This window comes from Oryctolagus cuniculus, chromosome 1 (assembly GCF_964237555.1).
Source record: "Oryctolagus cuniculus chromosome 1, mOryCun1.1, whole genome shotgun sequence".
Taxonomy (NCBI): domain Eukaryota; kingdom Metazoa; phylum Chordata; class Mammalia; order Lagomorpha; family Leporidae; genus Oryctolagus; species Oryctolagus cuniculus.
In genome coordinates this window covers 228,652,593-228,666,798 of record NC_091432.1, presented here as the reverse complement: position 1 = coordinate 228,666,798, position 14,206 = coordinate 228,652,593, and the positions used below count along the sequence as shown (strand labels likewise).

Here is a 14,206-nt window from a genome sequence, read left to right as displayed (position 1 = left end):
GGGCCCTTGCTACCCATCTGGGAGAACTGGATGAAGCTCCTGACTCCTGACCTTGGCCCATCTCAGCATTGGCCATTGTGGCCATCTGCGGAGTGAACAAGTGGATGGAAGATCTCTCTTTCTGTCTCTCATTATCTCTCTGTGACTCTTTCAAATAAATAAATCTTAAAAAAAAAAACAAACAAACAAACAAAAAAAACCAGGTGGGGCCTAGGGGTGGCACAGTGGGCTAAGCTGCTGCTTGTGACTGGCAGTGCATATGAGTGCCGGCTTGTGCCCTGGCTGCTCCACTCCTGATCCAGCTCCTTTTAAATGCACCTGGGAAAGTAGCGGAAGAAGATCTAAGTGCTTGGGCCCTTGCCACCCACGTGGGAGACCTGGATGGAGTTCCAGGCTCCTGGCTTCAGCCTGGTGCAGCTCTGGCCATTGTGGCCATTTGGGGAGGAAACCAGTGGATGGAGGATCTCTCGCTGTCAATCCCTCCCTGTAGTTCTTTCAAATAAATGAATGAATCTTAGAACAAAAAGAGGTGGGGCCTAGTGCAAGGTAATTAGTCCCAGAGGTAGGAGGGGAAAATGTCCCTTGCCCCTAAAGAGACTGATGGAGTGAGTCACTCTTAGGAGAACGGTTTTGTTGTTGTTGTTTGTTTTTAAGATTGATTTATTTACTGGGAAGGCAGAGAAACAGAGAGAGGGGAAGAAATCTTTCATCTCCTGGTTCGCGCCCCAAACAGCCAGGGCTGGGCCAGGCCGAAGTCAAGAGCCTAGAAATCCATCCAGGTCTCCCCCGTGGGTGGCAGGGACCCGAGTACCTGGGCCATCCTCTACTGCTTTCCCAGGTGCATTAGCTGCACTGGAAGCAGAGCAGCAGGGACCTGAACCAGAACTCCAATATGGGATGCCAGCATTGCAAGCGGAGGCCTAACCCACTGTACTACAATATGGGTCCCGAGAGTGGGCTGTTAAAAAGCAAGGTCACCCCACGCGCATAACCGTGTCTGCTTCTCAGCCACGTTGTGACGCAGCCAGGCCTCCTCACCAGGATGTTGGCACCATGCCGTTTGGACCTTCAGCCCCTAGAATCACAAGCCACATACACCTCTTTACTTCCTAGGTTGCCCAGCTTCAGGAATTTTGTTCTAGCTACAGAAAAGTGGGCTAAGACACCACGTGTCCTCCCCTCCCTGCCCTGTTTCTCCCACTGCGTGGCCAGCGTTTTCGGGGAGCACTTTCGTAACACACCTCTTGCACCAGAATACTGTCTTCAGGGCTTGCTCCCAGGGACTCAACCTAACACAGGGCACGACAACACTCCGCACCTTACAGACCGCGGCAGAGACTGGAGTGACTTGTCCGCGGGCCACGGCTGTTGAATGCTGGAGCCAGGAGCAGAGCCCAGCCCAGCACCCCTCTCGTGTTCAGAAGGGGAAACAGAGGCCAGGAGTGGGCGAGGGCCTCGCAAACTTGTCAGCAGCAGGGCCTGGAGCAGATGGTCAGCCTCTCTGGCCTGGTCCAGGGTTCTGTCCCGCAGCTGACCCTCCCCGGCCCTCTCTGTCACACTTCATCAGGATGTCACACTCTCTAGATGGCCAACATGCCCGCGAGAGGATGAGGGGGTTCTCCAGTCAAGCAGCCTCCCCTGGCTTCTGGGGGCAGGGCAGTTGCCGGGCCCCACTTCCAACATGGCCCCGCCCTGAGCCCTGTGGCACTTCTCAGGGTCCTGCAAAGGCCAGCAATGTTCATAAGGGTTTTACTCTCCCTGTACCGGGGGTGTTTAAGCTACTTTAAGCCCGGGAGCTTTTCTCTGAGCAGAACCTGATCTCCAAAACGGAAAAAAGGGGTGGAAGGCTGCAGTGGAGGCGGGAGTTCTCTGCTCCCCTACAGCCCTGCCTTGACCTTAAAGGCTGTGTGGTACCCTTAAAGCTCTGTGGAACACAGTTTGAAAACCATGCCCATAGACATTTTAAAAAATATTTATCTGTTTGAAAGGCAGAGTTACAGAGAGGCAGAGGTAGAGACAGAGAGAGACAGAGGTCTTCATTTGATGGCTCACTTCGCAAATGGCCGCAATGGCCAGAGCTGTGCCTATCCAAAGCCAGGAGCCAGGAGCTTCCTCCGGGTCTCCCACGTGGGTACAGGGGCCCAAGGACTTGAGTCATCTTCTACTGCTTTCCCAGGCCACAGCTAAGAGCTGGATCAGAAGTGGAGTAGCCAGAACTTGACCTGGTGCCCATATGGGATGCGGGCACTGCAGGTGGCGGCTTTACCCGGTACGCTACAGCGCCGGTCCCCTTAGATACTTGTGTACCTTGGCTTCCTTCACTGTGAGGTGGAGCCACAGGGCTCTGATAAGGGGTGGTGGTGTGTGGGTCAAACTCCGCACAGACTGGGCACCCAGGAAGGGCGTCACCAACACCAGCCACGACAGCTGCCACTCTAGAGGACTCCCAGCGGGCTCCCGTCTGCACTCTGCTGCCTCTGGGGTCGCCAAGCCTGGCTCTGACAGGGTCCCTCCCCTGCTAGTTGGCCTTCCGTGGCCCCCTACTGCCCTCTGATCAGCACGCTTCCTCTGGGCCAGGCGAGCAAGACAAACATGAGTCCCCGTGATCCACGACAGGCTGTCAGGGACACAGTGACACACGGGTGTCCACATTGGGGGACACGGACAGTGACATGCACATGTCCAAAGCAGAGGGCCCAGATCACTAGTGGGGAGGGGAAAGGCGGGGGGGGGGGGAGGGCAACGGGACCTGAGCTTGTCTGGAGCAGGCGTGGACCAGGAAAGAATGCCAGGAGGACACCTTGCCTGAGTGGAGCTGGGAGTGGGAAGCACACATCAGGCAGAGCTGCCCAGAAAGGCCATTCCTTGCAAAGTGTACGGCTTGTGCTGAAGGCCGGAGGTGAGGGGGAAGGTGGGGTGTTGTAGCCAGCCTACTCCGCGGCTGCTCTGCCACCAGCCTCCGCCCCAGCTGCTCCACTTCCCATTGAGCTCCCTGCAGGACCTTGGAGGATGGCCCAAATGCTTGGGCCTCTGTCTCCCATGTGGGAGACCCAGATGGAGTTCCAGGCTCCTGACTTCAGCCTGGCCCAGCCCCAGTTGTTGCAGCCATTAGGGGAGTGACCCAGTGGTTGGAGGATCTCTCTCTCTGTGCCTCTGCCTTTTAAATGCAAATAGGTAAATCTTTCAAAAACCAAACAAAAATCACTGGTTCTTCATGCAGCTGGTTTGAGAAGGGTGGGGGTGGGGGAGGCACCTGCACTGCCACCCCACCCCTGCCCTGCCCCCACCCAGATGCTCATGATCCTGCTCTGCCTCAGCTCCAACACCACCCCCTCCCCAGTCCTCCCATGGATCCTTGCCACGTCCCTTGGCCCAGCACTGAGCACGCCGCCCCAGTCAGGGTCAGCAGCTGTGTTCCCAAGCCTGGGGGCTCCTCAACAATGGAGCCACGACTGCTCCTTGTCCAGATGGCAAAGGAGTGGGGAGGTGAGAAGCAGAGCCCTGCAGCCGGCCGCCCCGAGCAGAGGCTTGGTGGATCTGTCTCTTACAGAGTTGGCCGCTCATGCCAAGCCCCAGCTGTGCTTACTAACCCAGGGGAGTGGGATAAAGGGTGGGTGCCCCAACACATGGGCTCCTCTTAGCCTCTTCCCACGGGGGGCACACACAGAGAACCTTTGCTGAGAGTGAGGGAGCCCAGCCCCGAGCCCTGGGGCCTCTGCTCCCCGATTCTCTCTGGGCACCCTTCAAGTGCACACTGCTGGTCTGGAGGGACCCTCCTCTCCTGCAGCCCCTCCTGCTAGTCAGGCCCAGCATTTCCCTCTCCAGTTCTGTTAGGCTCAAGTGAGACCCCTGCAGCCCTCAGGTTCCTGGTGAGTAATTGCCGTGGTGGCCATGGCTATGCGACCTTAGGCAAGTCACAACCCTTCTCTGGGCCTCAGATCCCCGCCCAAGTTAAGCTGGTAGTCATAAGCCCTCTCGCGGAAGGGTGTAGCAAGAATGAAACAGCCTGCTTTTTCTGTTTGCTTGTTATTAGTTTAATCAATTTATGAGTGAGTGGGAGCAAATGCATGCACTCCCATCTGCTAGTTCACTCCCCGGATGCGGGCTACGGCCAAGGGCAGCGAGGACACAAAGGCTGGGGCTGGGAACTCAATCCAGGCCTTCTATGTGAGGGACAGAAATCCACAGTCTGTGTTAGCAGGAAGCGGGAGTCAGGAGCCGGAGCTGGGAATCCAACCCAGGCAATCAGCCGCGGGAGCTGGCATCCGACTGGTGGCTTAATCACCCACCAGGCCAAACGCTCCCGCCCCACGCCAGCACTTATGAAAGGGCCTTGTGTTCTCACGCCATGCTCACAGCTCGCTTACTGAGAAGTGAGTGGAGCAGATGCTGGGTTTGCCCTGCTGTGGAGGACTGGCCTGTGGCCTGCGTACCTGGAGTCCCCATGGCCTTCGCGGGGCCCCAGGTAGACAGGCAATCCCAGGACAGGCGAGCAGTGAAGAAGCCCCTGGGCCCAAAACGTCTCTTCTCCTCTCCCTCAGCACTAGTGAGAGTTCTGGCAGCCATTTAGGTGCCACAAAAATAAAACTGGAGCTAAGTTTAAAGAAGATTTTTTTAGCCGAATGTTGGGGTTAATCCTCATGAGTCTCTTGCTTTTCCGAGTGTCTTGCATGGAGTGGCTCTGTGGACAGTTCCCATCCGTCTGCCTGTCCTGAAGTGGGACGGCATCTCCCTGCAGGGGACAGGGCAGGCCCACCCGCTGCCTGTCATAAAAGATTCAGGTTCTCTAAGTATGTGTAGGCAGGTGTTGTTGTCTGGTCCTCACTGATCACCCTTTGAAACTGGAGCTGGGAGAAGAACGAGAAATGGGTATTCGCTGTGAGTAATAAACTCCTTTATCTTTGACCCAGGAGGCTCGTATCTTGTGCCAGCATCCATAGACTGGCAGGCTCACATGCCAGTCCTTGCGGTCTTTACATGAAACAGTCATAACAGAAGTTATGAAAGAGACGCTAGGGCTGGCACTGTGGCATAGCGGGTAAAGCTACTGCCTATGATGTCGCCATCCCAGATGGGCACCGGTTCGTGTCCTGGCTGCTCCTCTTCCAATCCATCTCTCTGCTATGGTGTGGGAAAGCAGTGGAAGATGACCCAAGTGCTTGGGCCCCTGCACTCATGTGGGAGACCTGGAGGAAGCTCCTGGCTCCTGACTTTGGATCAGCTCAGCTCCAGCTGTTGCAGCCATCTGGGAAGTGAACCAACGGATGAAGACCTCTCTCTCTCTCTGCCTCTGCTTCTCTGTAGCTCTGCTTTTCAAATAAATAAATAAATAAATCTTTTTTTTTTTTTTAAAGAGATGGCCGGCGCCGTGGCTCACTAGGCTAATCCTCCACCTAGCGGTTCCAGCACACCGGGTTCTAGTCCCGGTTGCCCCTCTTCCAGGCCAGCTCTCTGCTATGGCCCGGGAGTGCAGTGGAGGATGGCCCAAGTGCTTGGGCCCTGCACCCCATGGGAGACCAGGAGAAGCACCTGGCTCCTGCCTTCGGATCAGCGCGGTGCGCCGGCAGCAGTGCGCCGGCCGCGGTGGCCATTGGAGAGTGAACCAACGGCAAAGGAAGACCTTTCTCTCTGTCTCTCTCTCTCACTGTCCACTCTGCCTGTAAAAAAAAAAAAAAAAAAAAAAAGAGAGAGAGAGAGAGATCTTGGGGATAGACCCACATCTACATATGGAACTCACTTGCTTCATATATACCTTATACATACAATATTTTTAATAATTTTGTGTATAAAACAAAGCTTTACAGTGTAGAATTTTCTACTTTTGGAGTCATGTTGGCACTCAGAAAGTCTTGGATTTTGGAGCATTTCAAATTTTGTATTTGTGAGCTGGGGATGTTCAAGGCCACCCCCCCCCCCCCCCCGCCGGCATCAGGAGAGCTGGATCAGGTTACTCAACTCCTGCAAACCTCAGCTTTCTCGCCTATAACGTGAGGACAAGGATCCCACATTCTACAGCATGCTTCAAGAATCCAGAGAAATCGTGGCCAGCATCGTGACGCAGTGTGTTAAGCTGCTGTCTGCAATGACATCCCATATGCACACTGGTTCAAATCTCCACTGCTCCACTTCCGATCCAGTTCCCTACTAATGTGCATGGGAGAGCAGCGAAAGATGGCCCAAGAGCTTGGCCCCATCCAGGTCACGTGTGGGGCCTGGATGGAGCTCCAGGCTCCTGGCTTCCATCTGGCCCAGCCCTGGCCATCACAGCCATTTGGGGAGTGAACTAGCAGGTGGAAGATCTGTCTGTCTTTCCTTCTGTCTATATCGCTGCCTTTCAAAATAAAAAAGAACCGATTCAGAGAAGTAATGTATAACAAAAGCTTAGCATAGACCTAGGATGCAGGTAGAGCTTGAACACAGGAAACGTCACTATTACACTGAAAACAGTAAACTTCCACGCCATCTAAGATGCGGATCAGGGCCAGGACATGAGGTAGTTTGCATAAAACACAGGACCTTGGCGGTGGGTGTTTGGCCTGGTAGTTCCAATGCCCACACCCTACATCAGAGTACCTGGGGTCAGTGCCCACCTCTGGCTCCCTCCCGGCTCTAGTTTCCTGCTAATGCAGACCCTGGGAGGCAGGCAGCAATGGCTCCAGTAGTCGGGAGACCTGGACTGAGTTCCTGGCTCCCGGCTTCAGCTTGGAATATTGTGGGCATTTCAGTAGCGAATCAGCAGATGGGAGCTCCTTCTCCCGGCCTCTCAATTGAAACACACACACACACACACACACACTACAGGACTTGGGATTCGACAGCAAGGGGCTGGAATAAGGCAGACGGACAAGGACTCCTGCCTCCATCCCTTAGGTCTTGGGCAAGAAGCGGCTTCCCCTCTGAGTCTCAGCTTCCTGGCCTGTGTCATGGGGCGATTCCAGCAGCGCCTTAGAGGAGCGTGCGACCGAGAGATCGTTCCGGAGCTAGCCCAGGACTGGCGCCCCCGCCCCGCCCCGCCCAGCAGTACCTTGAGGAGCTCGGGCGCCTGCTTTTTGAGCTTCTCCATCTTCCACTCGTTCTCGCAAGGGTTGAGCGAGGAGGGCGGCGCCGTGCAGGAGCAGCGGCAGTCGCTGCCCGAGCTCAGCGTCTCCACCGTGTAGAAGTCCTCGACGCGCGCGCGCCCGCTGCGCACCCTGCTGCACGCGTCCTTGCTCAGCGGCCGCATGATGCACTTGCAGCGGCAGTCCGAGCCCTCGGTGGTCATCCGCACCTGGTCCACGTCCGCGAACACCTGCGGCGGGGAGGGGCCGCCAGAGGGAGGGACTCCAGTGAGTGGCTGGCGGGGCCGTGGCGGGGAAGGGCGAGCGAGCAGAAGCCACCGCAGCTGGCCAGGGTGAGGTGGGGGAGTGGAGGCTGAGGAGGAGGGAGCACCCCTTACAGGGAGATGGGGCTGCGATGTAGGAGACTCGGGAGAAGCTCCTGGCTCCTGGCTCCGGGTCGGGCCAGCTCCCGCCATTGCAGCCATGTGGGGAGTGAACCAGTGAATGGACGACCTCTCTCTCTGCCTCTCAAATACATCATTTTTTTTAGCAACACAATCCGTCCCCTGTGCCGCTTCTGCAGCCCAGCTACCTCACACCCTGTGTGGCCTTACACAGGCTGCACCACCTCTTGGAACCCCATCCCCTCAAGGCAGAGTGGATGCCCCTCCATACCGTATCCACCTCTCCCTAGTGAGGCAGCATGGCCCAGCTTGGTGTGTTCCTCCCACTTCAACCCCACCCTGGTGTGCCGCAGGCACAGCACCCAGCGTGCTCCTCTCCCCCCGGGGGCAGCAGGGTGTTTTGGCCTCAGGAATGAGCTCTGAGGTCAGCAGCAGGTGCCAGGCTCATTGCCTGCCGGAGCAGGGCCTGCCCACCCCGGGGGCTCGGAGCCCTTGGCACACAGCTGTCCATGATTCAATCGACAAGGGAGCACCCCAGGCCCCGGGGCCACTCGGCTCTCACTGGAGCCACCGGGTTCCGGGCGCGTTCCTGGTTCCCTTGGGCTTTCTGCCAAGCCCAGGGCCCACATATCCCGGGGCTCCTGGAAAAGGATGGCAGGTATTACATTTCCATTCTCCGCCCTCAGACAGCTGTTCGAGCTCTTGGCCTGTGCCAGGCCCTGGTGCATAGTGAGGAGTGCCAGAGAAATAGATCATGGGACATTTTTGGCCTTCTCAGCCATGGGAGAGGCTGGCATAGTGAGCTCTGAGAAAACAGAGAAAGACACCCATGAGGACTGCTCGGAGGAGGCGGTCTCGGAAGAGGAGGCAAGCAAAGCAAACCCGACATGTGAGAGCAAGCAAGGGCCTGTCTTTATCTTTAGGGGCCTTGGGGGGGTTCACGCTGGCTGCTGCTTTTGGGGGGCATGTGGTGCCATTCTGCAGAAGATCAGGCTGGATCTTGAAGAATCTTGGCTTCTTCCTTAGCAGCACACTGGGGCGTCATGGAAGGGTTTTAAGCAGAGCAGGCTGCTGTGTGGACAGATGGAGGCAGCTCGGCTGGATCAGGCAGCCCGAGGAAGACATTCACTGAGCACCCATTCAGGGCTGGGGAAGTGCAGGGCAGTGGTTAGAACACAGCCATGGGCCACCGCCTGCTGTGTGCTCCCGAGTAGATTACCTAACCTCTCTGGGCCTCAGTTTCCTCCTCTGTAAAATGAGGGCTCGACTAGCGCCTGCGACAGGGACTTGGTGAGGATGGGAGATGGAGGACAGGTCACGGGCTCAGGCCGGCACCAGCAGCGCACACAGTGACGTGTGTGCTGTAGTGGCCTGCAGAGGGTTTCGCTGTTTGTTTCTCTGCGTGGGTACGTTGGGAGTTATTCTCAGAAGCAGAAATGGAGCCCCACGGCTGTCTAATGGACTGTGGGAGGGGAGGAGCCTGGGCTGGGGAGCCCCCCTTTTTCTGTAGCTAGCAGAGGAGGCAGGGGTGGGGAGGGAAGGCTGTCCTGGGCTGGCTGTGGGTGGGTGGACAGGGCGCATGGGCCAACTCCCCCTCCTGTGAATGCTGCTGGCCAGGGGCGGGGTCTTGCCCACCCCTGGGCATCTGCCAGCCCCTTGACCCCTGCCGAACTTTGGAGACCTCTTGCCCCTTCCCCCCACTCCCCAGATGGGGTCAAGAGCCCTGCAGGTAGACACAGGCGAGCGCCCTGTGGCCAGTTCCCAGACCCTCCTGGGGATCCACCCAGCGGCCAGGGCCAGCGGCAGCCTCCGCAGCCGCCCGCCACATTCCGTCCCTCCTCCAATGAGGTGTGACGTCCTGAGGGGGGCAGCCAAGGCCCTGACACAGGCGGGAGTTGGAAGAGGGCCTCTGCTCCCAGCCCCGGCAGCTCAGGGTCCAGCCTCTGGTGATTGCCACATCGTGTGGGGCTGGGATGGAGGCAGCAGCGCTCCACCGTGACAGCCAGACGCAGGCTCAGATTCCAGCTCCCACACTGCCTCCCCGTGAGGCTGGGACACCTCGGAGCCTCAGCTTCCTTCTCTGTAAAATGGGGAGAAGAAGGTCCCTTATTCCTCAGCTTGTTGCGCATCCGAAGTGCCAGCGCGTGCAGAGCGTGTGACACAGACCTGGCACAGTCAGCGCTCCCTAAGCAGCACCTGCTACCGACTTCACTGTGGACGCCCCTCCCTGGAGAAAGCGGCGCATCAGAGAAGCCTAGGGGCTCGCCCAGGGTCACACAGCACAGCCTGACCCCCAAACAGGTTGCTGCATTGTCCCTCCCACGACCACCCGCAGCCACCAGGCAAGGGCTTCTCCTCCAGCGTGGGACCTGGGGTTCCCAGCCCCTGGCCCGGAGGTTGCAGCTTCTGCCAAGCAGGAAAGTCCCTGCCTGGCCCCCTCCTTGCAGCCTCACGCCACTCCCAGCTCCCACAGTGTGCTTAATGAGCCCCCCTCGCCCCCCTGCAAGGATCTCTCCCAAGAAGATGGCAAGAGCGTGTACTTGAGAGTTTTCTGGAGTGAGATGGGTAAATCTGCCCAGAGGCGGGGAGGGGGTTCAAGCTGTGAAATGTTCTAGCAATGGAACAAGCTCAAACCGGGTCATCCTGAGGTTGGATCTGGCCTCTTCCCCTGTGGCCAACCCAGTCCTGCAGTTTCCCAGTCCCCTGCAGGCAAACCCTTCCCTACAGCCCACTACAGCTGGACACCTCCTCCTGGATGCCCACAGGCATTATAAACTCCACCCGTCCAGGACTGGACTCGGCGTCTTCTTCCAAACCTGTGTGCACCTTACCTTCCCGCCCACCCTCTGAGCCTCCCTCTTACTCTGGACAGCCCACCAATCATGTTCTCCTGCCCTCAACCTAAGGATCTCTGACCTCTGCCCCCACTCTGCTCCATGCCACAGCCCTCATTCCGGCTGCAATACTGCTCCCTGCACAATCAATACAGCAGCTTTCTCTCTGCCGGGGTAATCTTCCAAATGATCTATGTTATTCCATTGCTCCACAAACCTCTGTAACTCCCCACAAGTTCTAACTGGGGGCGTGACTTGGGGTTACCTGGAGTGCACTGGGAAATTCAAGTGCCTACGCCCTCTGCCGGAGCCGTGCGTTGGTCTCTCGGCCTCCCCAGGCCAGTTGGATGCCCACGGAGAATCCTGAGCTCCAGGAGTTGCAACCAGCTCACGCTCCCATGGTATGTGTGAGCAGCCCCAGCCCGACTCTTCAGAGCCTCAGTGCTCAAGTCTGTCAGATGGGGGAGGGACCCAGAAGCCTCAGAGTGGGGCGGGGGGGCTTGTGCCATCCTGGCTGTAAGTGCTGGGCATGTGGGCTGCCCCTCAGGGCTCGTCCTGGGTGCCCCAGCCAAGGGGGATGCTGTAGCAGGTCCTTCTGTGCAGAGACAGGCGGGGTCTGGCCTCCCACTCTGCGCTGCCCCAGAGCCTGCTTCCAATTACACCCACAGGCAGAAACTCCAGGAGCAGACACCGAGCAACACCTAAGCCCCTGGGACTGGCCTGGCCCGGAACATCTGATCCAGCCTGGGCCACCTCTGCCCTCCCACGCTCCCGGCCTAGCCTCCGCAGGCCTGGGACCACTGACCAAAGATGCCCTTCCCATGGCTGGATGCACGGAGGAAGGGAGGAAGTGAGGTATCAGCAGCCTTAACCCAGATGGGGAGGCTGAGCAGGGCGGGGGGGGGGGGGAGTCTCAGGCACACTCCAAGGACACAGAGCAGCAAGCAGACTCCCTGCGGCTCTGATGCCACGCCTGGGTGTGGCGTGGCTACCTGCCCGTGCACCGCAGCCTCCAGGCTGGGCAGCCCTTCGAAATACCTGCGAAGCTGACAGCTCCTCTCCTACTACTGCCAGCCTGGACAAAGCACTTCCATAGATGGAAACTCCGAATCCTGTTTAGGAGAGACTGCACTCTAAACATGAAATTAAAATATGGTGAGCGAGGAGGTGGCCAAGGAGAGGACAGGAGGCAGGAGAGGAGATGGCTCTTTGGCTCTTCCGGGGGCAGGGGGTCTGAGCAAGGGCCAGCTCAACCCTCGGGGTCTTAGGCTGACTCCAAGCTCCAGGCTGGCCCTCCACAGGGCTCCTCTCCCCCAGGGAACACAGAACAAGCTTGGAAGGAAGGAGGGGTTGCCATGGGGGAGGGGGTGGGTGATAATGAAAACAGCTCTCTGCAGAGCCAGCAGGAGTCTGGCTGAGCTAAGGAATGCAGGGGAAATTCACCCATCACTTGATTTTTATTCTTCCCAGCTGGCTGAAGTGGTGCAGGGGTGTGTGTGTGGGGGGGGAGTGTTCCGGGGAAGGCTGGGCTGAGTCCCTCAGCTGCTCCGTCCTCCCAAACCTAGGATGCACCTCCCCACCCCACCAGCTTCAGCTTGCCCTGGGACAACACCGCCTCCCCCCAACCCAGCAAGTGTCGGGCTGACTCACTACACAAACAGCGTGTTGGGTTTTCTTTGTCTTTGCTTTGTTTTGAATGTGGGCCCTCCTCACCAGCTCCACAGCCCTCCCTGCACAGCTCCAAGGGCGCCCTCCCAGCGAGAGCGCTGACAAAGCGCTCAACAGCTTCTCTGGGATTTTCGGCTCACTTGTTCTGCCCCAGCCAGATCAGGGCCTCCCGAATGGTCTCCCATGGAAGGGAAGTTGGGGGGACATTGCTTTTCACTTCGGGGAACTCAAGCCCAGAGACAGGCAGTGACTTGTCCAAACTCACACAGCAAAATACCAGTCGAAGATAAGGACCTGGGTTTTCTGATCTACAAGGCCGCCGTCTCTGAGACACCCTCACTCCCCCAGCTCTACAACTGAAAGCAGGCCCATTCTCTCCATGCATCCGGAGCACGTGTCGGTCGGGACTGTGGCCCGAGTGGTGTTTGCGTGCCCTGGATTGAGTCTTTGGGCTGAGTGTGTGCCGTGTCCACTGCTCACGTCCTTAGCACATGGATAGCGGTTTCTACCCTCAGTTGCCCACTGGCCAGGCAGATTCACCCTCCAGCAGGCAAGAGCTGGAGAGCCCAGGGAGAAGTCAGCCTTCACCCTCAGGCTCTGTAAGCAGATCCTGGCTTGGACCCTGGGTCTTGTCCCCCTCCCTTCTGCCCCCAGGCCCGCCCTCCTAGGGTCATTTCCAGAACACCCTCAAGGGATCCCTGCCCTGAGTGCTCTCCCTACCTACTGGATCTCACCGCCCCTTTCAGGATCCCTGTGATAAGATTCCAGCACCTGCCCATCATCTATGAAGCACCTGCTAGGCGCCAGGTGTGGTGCCAAGCATTTTATATAGGCATAATCTCATGGAATCCAGAGACCATCACCTGCAGGGGGCGGGGAGTGGAAACCTCACGGTTACAGGTGACGCAGCGGGGGCTCAGGGAAGGAAAGGCGCCAGCCAGGGCTGGGCGTGGGTGGCGGGACACCAGCGCACAGGCTCCCGGAACAGTGTGGGTCACTCTGGAGCCGCTCAGTCCTCCAGCGGCTGCACCTGATGCCTGCAGGAGTGTCAGAGGCCAGGCAAGTGGCCAGTTGCGTTCCCTAATTCTGAGCCCCGGTCTTGCAGGAGTGGGGAACCTCCGGCGGCTGCGCGCAGGATAAGGCCCCCCAAATCACTGGGTCTGGCCCTGCCAAGGCATCCGCAGGCGGGACTGGAAATTCCATAAATCCACAGCAGGCTCAATTTTAAGACGATCATGTCGTATGCCCTGCGAACGATGTTATAAATATCCCAATGGCCCTTGGCAGAAAAAAGGTTTCCAACCTTGTATGGCTGCTGCTAAGCCAGGAGCCGCGGGTAACAGCTGTCCAGGGGGCTGCCCCGACGAACGCGGTCAGCCTGGAACTGAGCCCGGTCCCCGCCGCTGCCTCCGCCCAGTGCTCCCGGGGCTGCGCTCCCTGCGCCCGGGTTTCAGCGCGGACCTCTGTGCGCATCGGAGCTGGTACCCCTTCCTCAGGCCCCGAGGTCCCAGCACCCCTAGCCTCTCCGGAGTTGCTTCTCCCCAGGGTCTTGGCCCCCTCGGCTTCTGTGCTAAGTCCCAGGTCCCTCTGTGCTCCCGGGCCGGGGCACTTTCGGTGGCCCGCAGCCCCAGCCACAGCGCCCCCTCGCGCCCCGCCGAGCTGCACCTGGGAGCAGGGACACGCGCGTACCTTGCTATCGGGCCGCACCGGGCCCACGCGCAGCAGCAACAGCGGCGGCAGCAGGAGCAGGACCAGCGGCCGGGGCGGGAGGGCAGCCGCTGCCATGGCGCCTGGGACACGGCGGGCACCAGCGACCGAGCGCGGACACCGGGAAGGGCGAGCCGCTGTGCGAGCCGCGCGCCGCTGCCCGCTCTGCGCGCCCCCAGCTCCCCGCCCTGAACCCCTTCGGCGCCGCTGGGGGCGGAGCTACGGCGGAGGGGGCGCCCCGCCCCGCGGGGATCCCGCGGGGCCTCCCTTCAGTGGGGCGGCTCTGCTGAGGGCTTCCCGGCCGGGGCTCAAAAAAGAAAAAGAAAAAGAAAAAAGAAAAAAGAAAAAAAACGGGGAGGGGGGAAGCTTGGTCGGGGCCCACGGGAGCCGCGGGACCAGAAGAGGGGCGCGGGTTCGCCTCGCAGACCCTGGACGCGCCCCTGCGGCCGCTCCCAGGGGGCTAGCTGGCGCATCTGTGAAGTGGAGAAAATGGTTTCGCAGTGGCTGCGAAGCGCGAGCGAGCGGCGTTTGCAGGACAGGCGCACGCTGGCGCGCG

At 58.9% G+C, this 14,206-nt stretch overlaps 1 protein-coding gene across 1 annotated transcript in view; it reads right to left on the bottom strand.

The window, feature by feature from the left end:
• Positions 1-13,844, bottom strand: part of OLFML2A (olfactomedin like 2A) — a 32,637-nt gene extending 18,793 nt beyond the window's left edge. Inside the window, exons 1-2 of the mRNA XM_002720458.5 lie at positions 13,633-13,844; positions 7,025-7,288 (exon numbers count right to left, since the gene is read on the bottom strand). Of these exons, the coding sequence (XP_002720504.1) occupies positions 7,025-7,288; positions 13,633-13,728 (360 nt within the window). The 5' untranslated portion in view covers positions 13,729-13,844. The remainder of the gene's footprint in view (positions 1-7,024; positions 7,289-13,632) is intronic.
• Between the last annotated feature and the right edge of the window lie 362 nt (positions 13,845-14,206).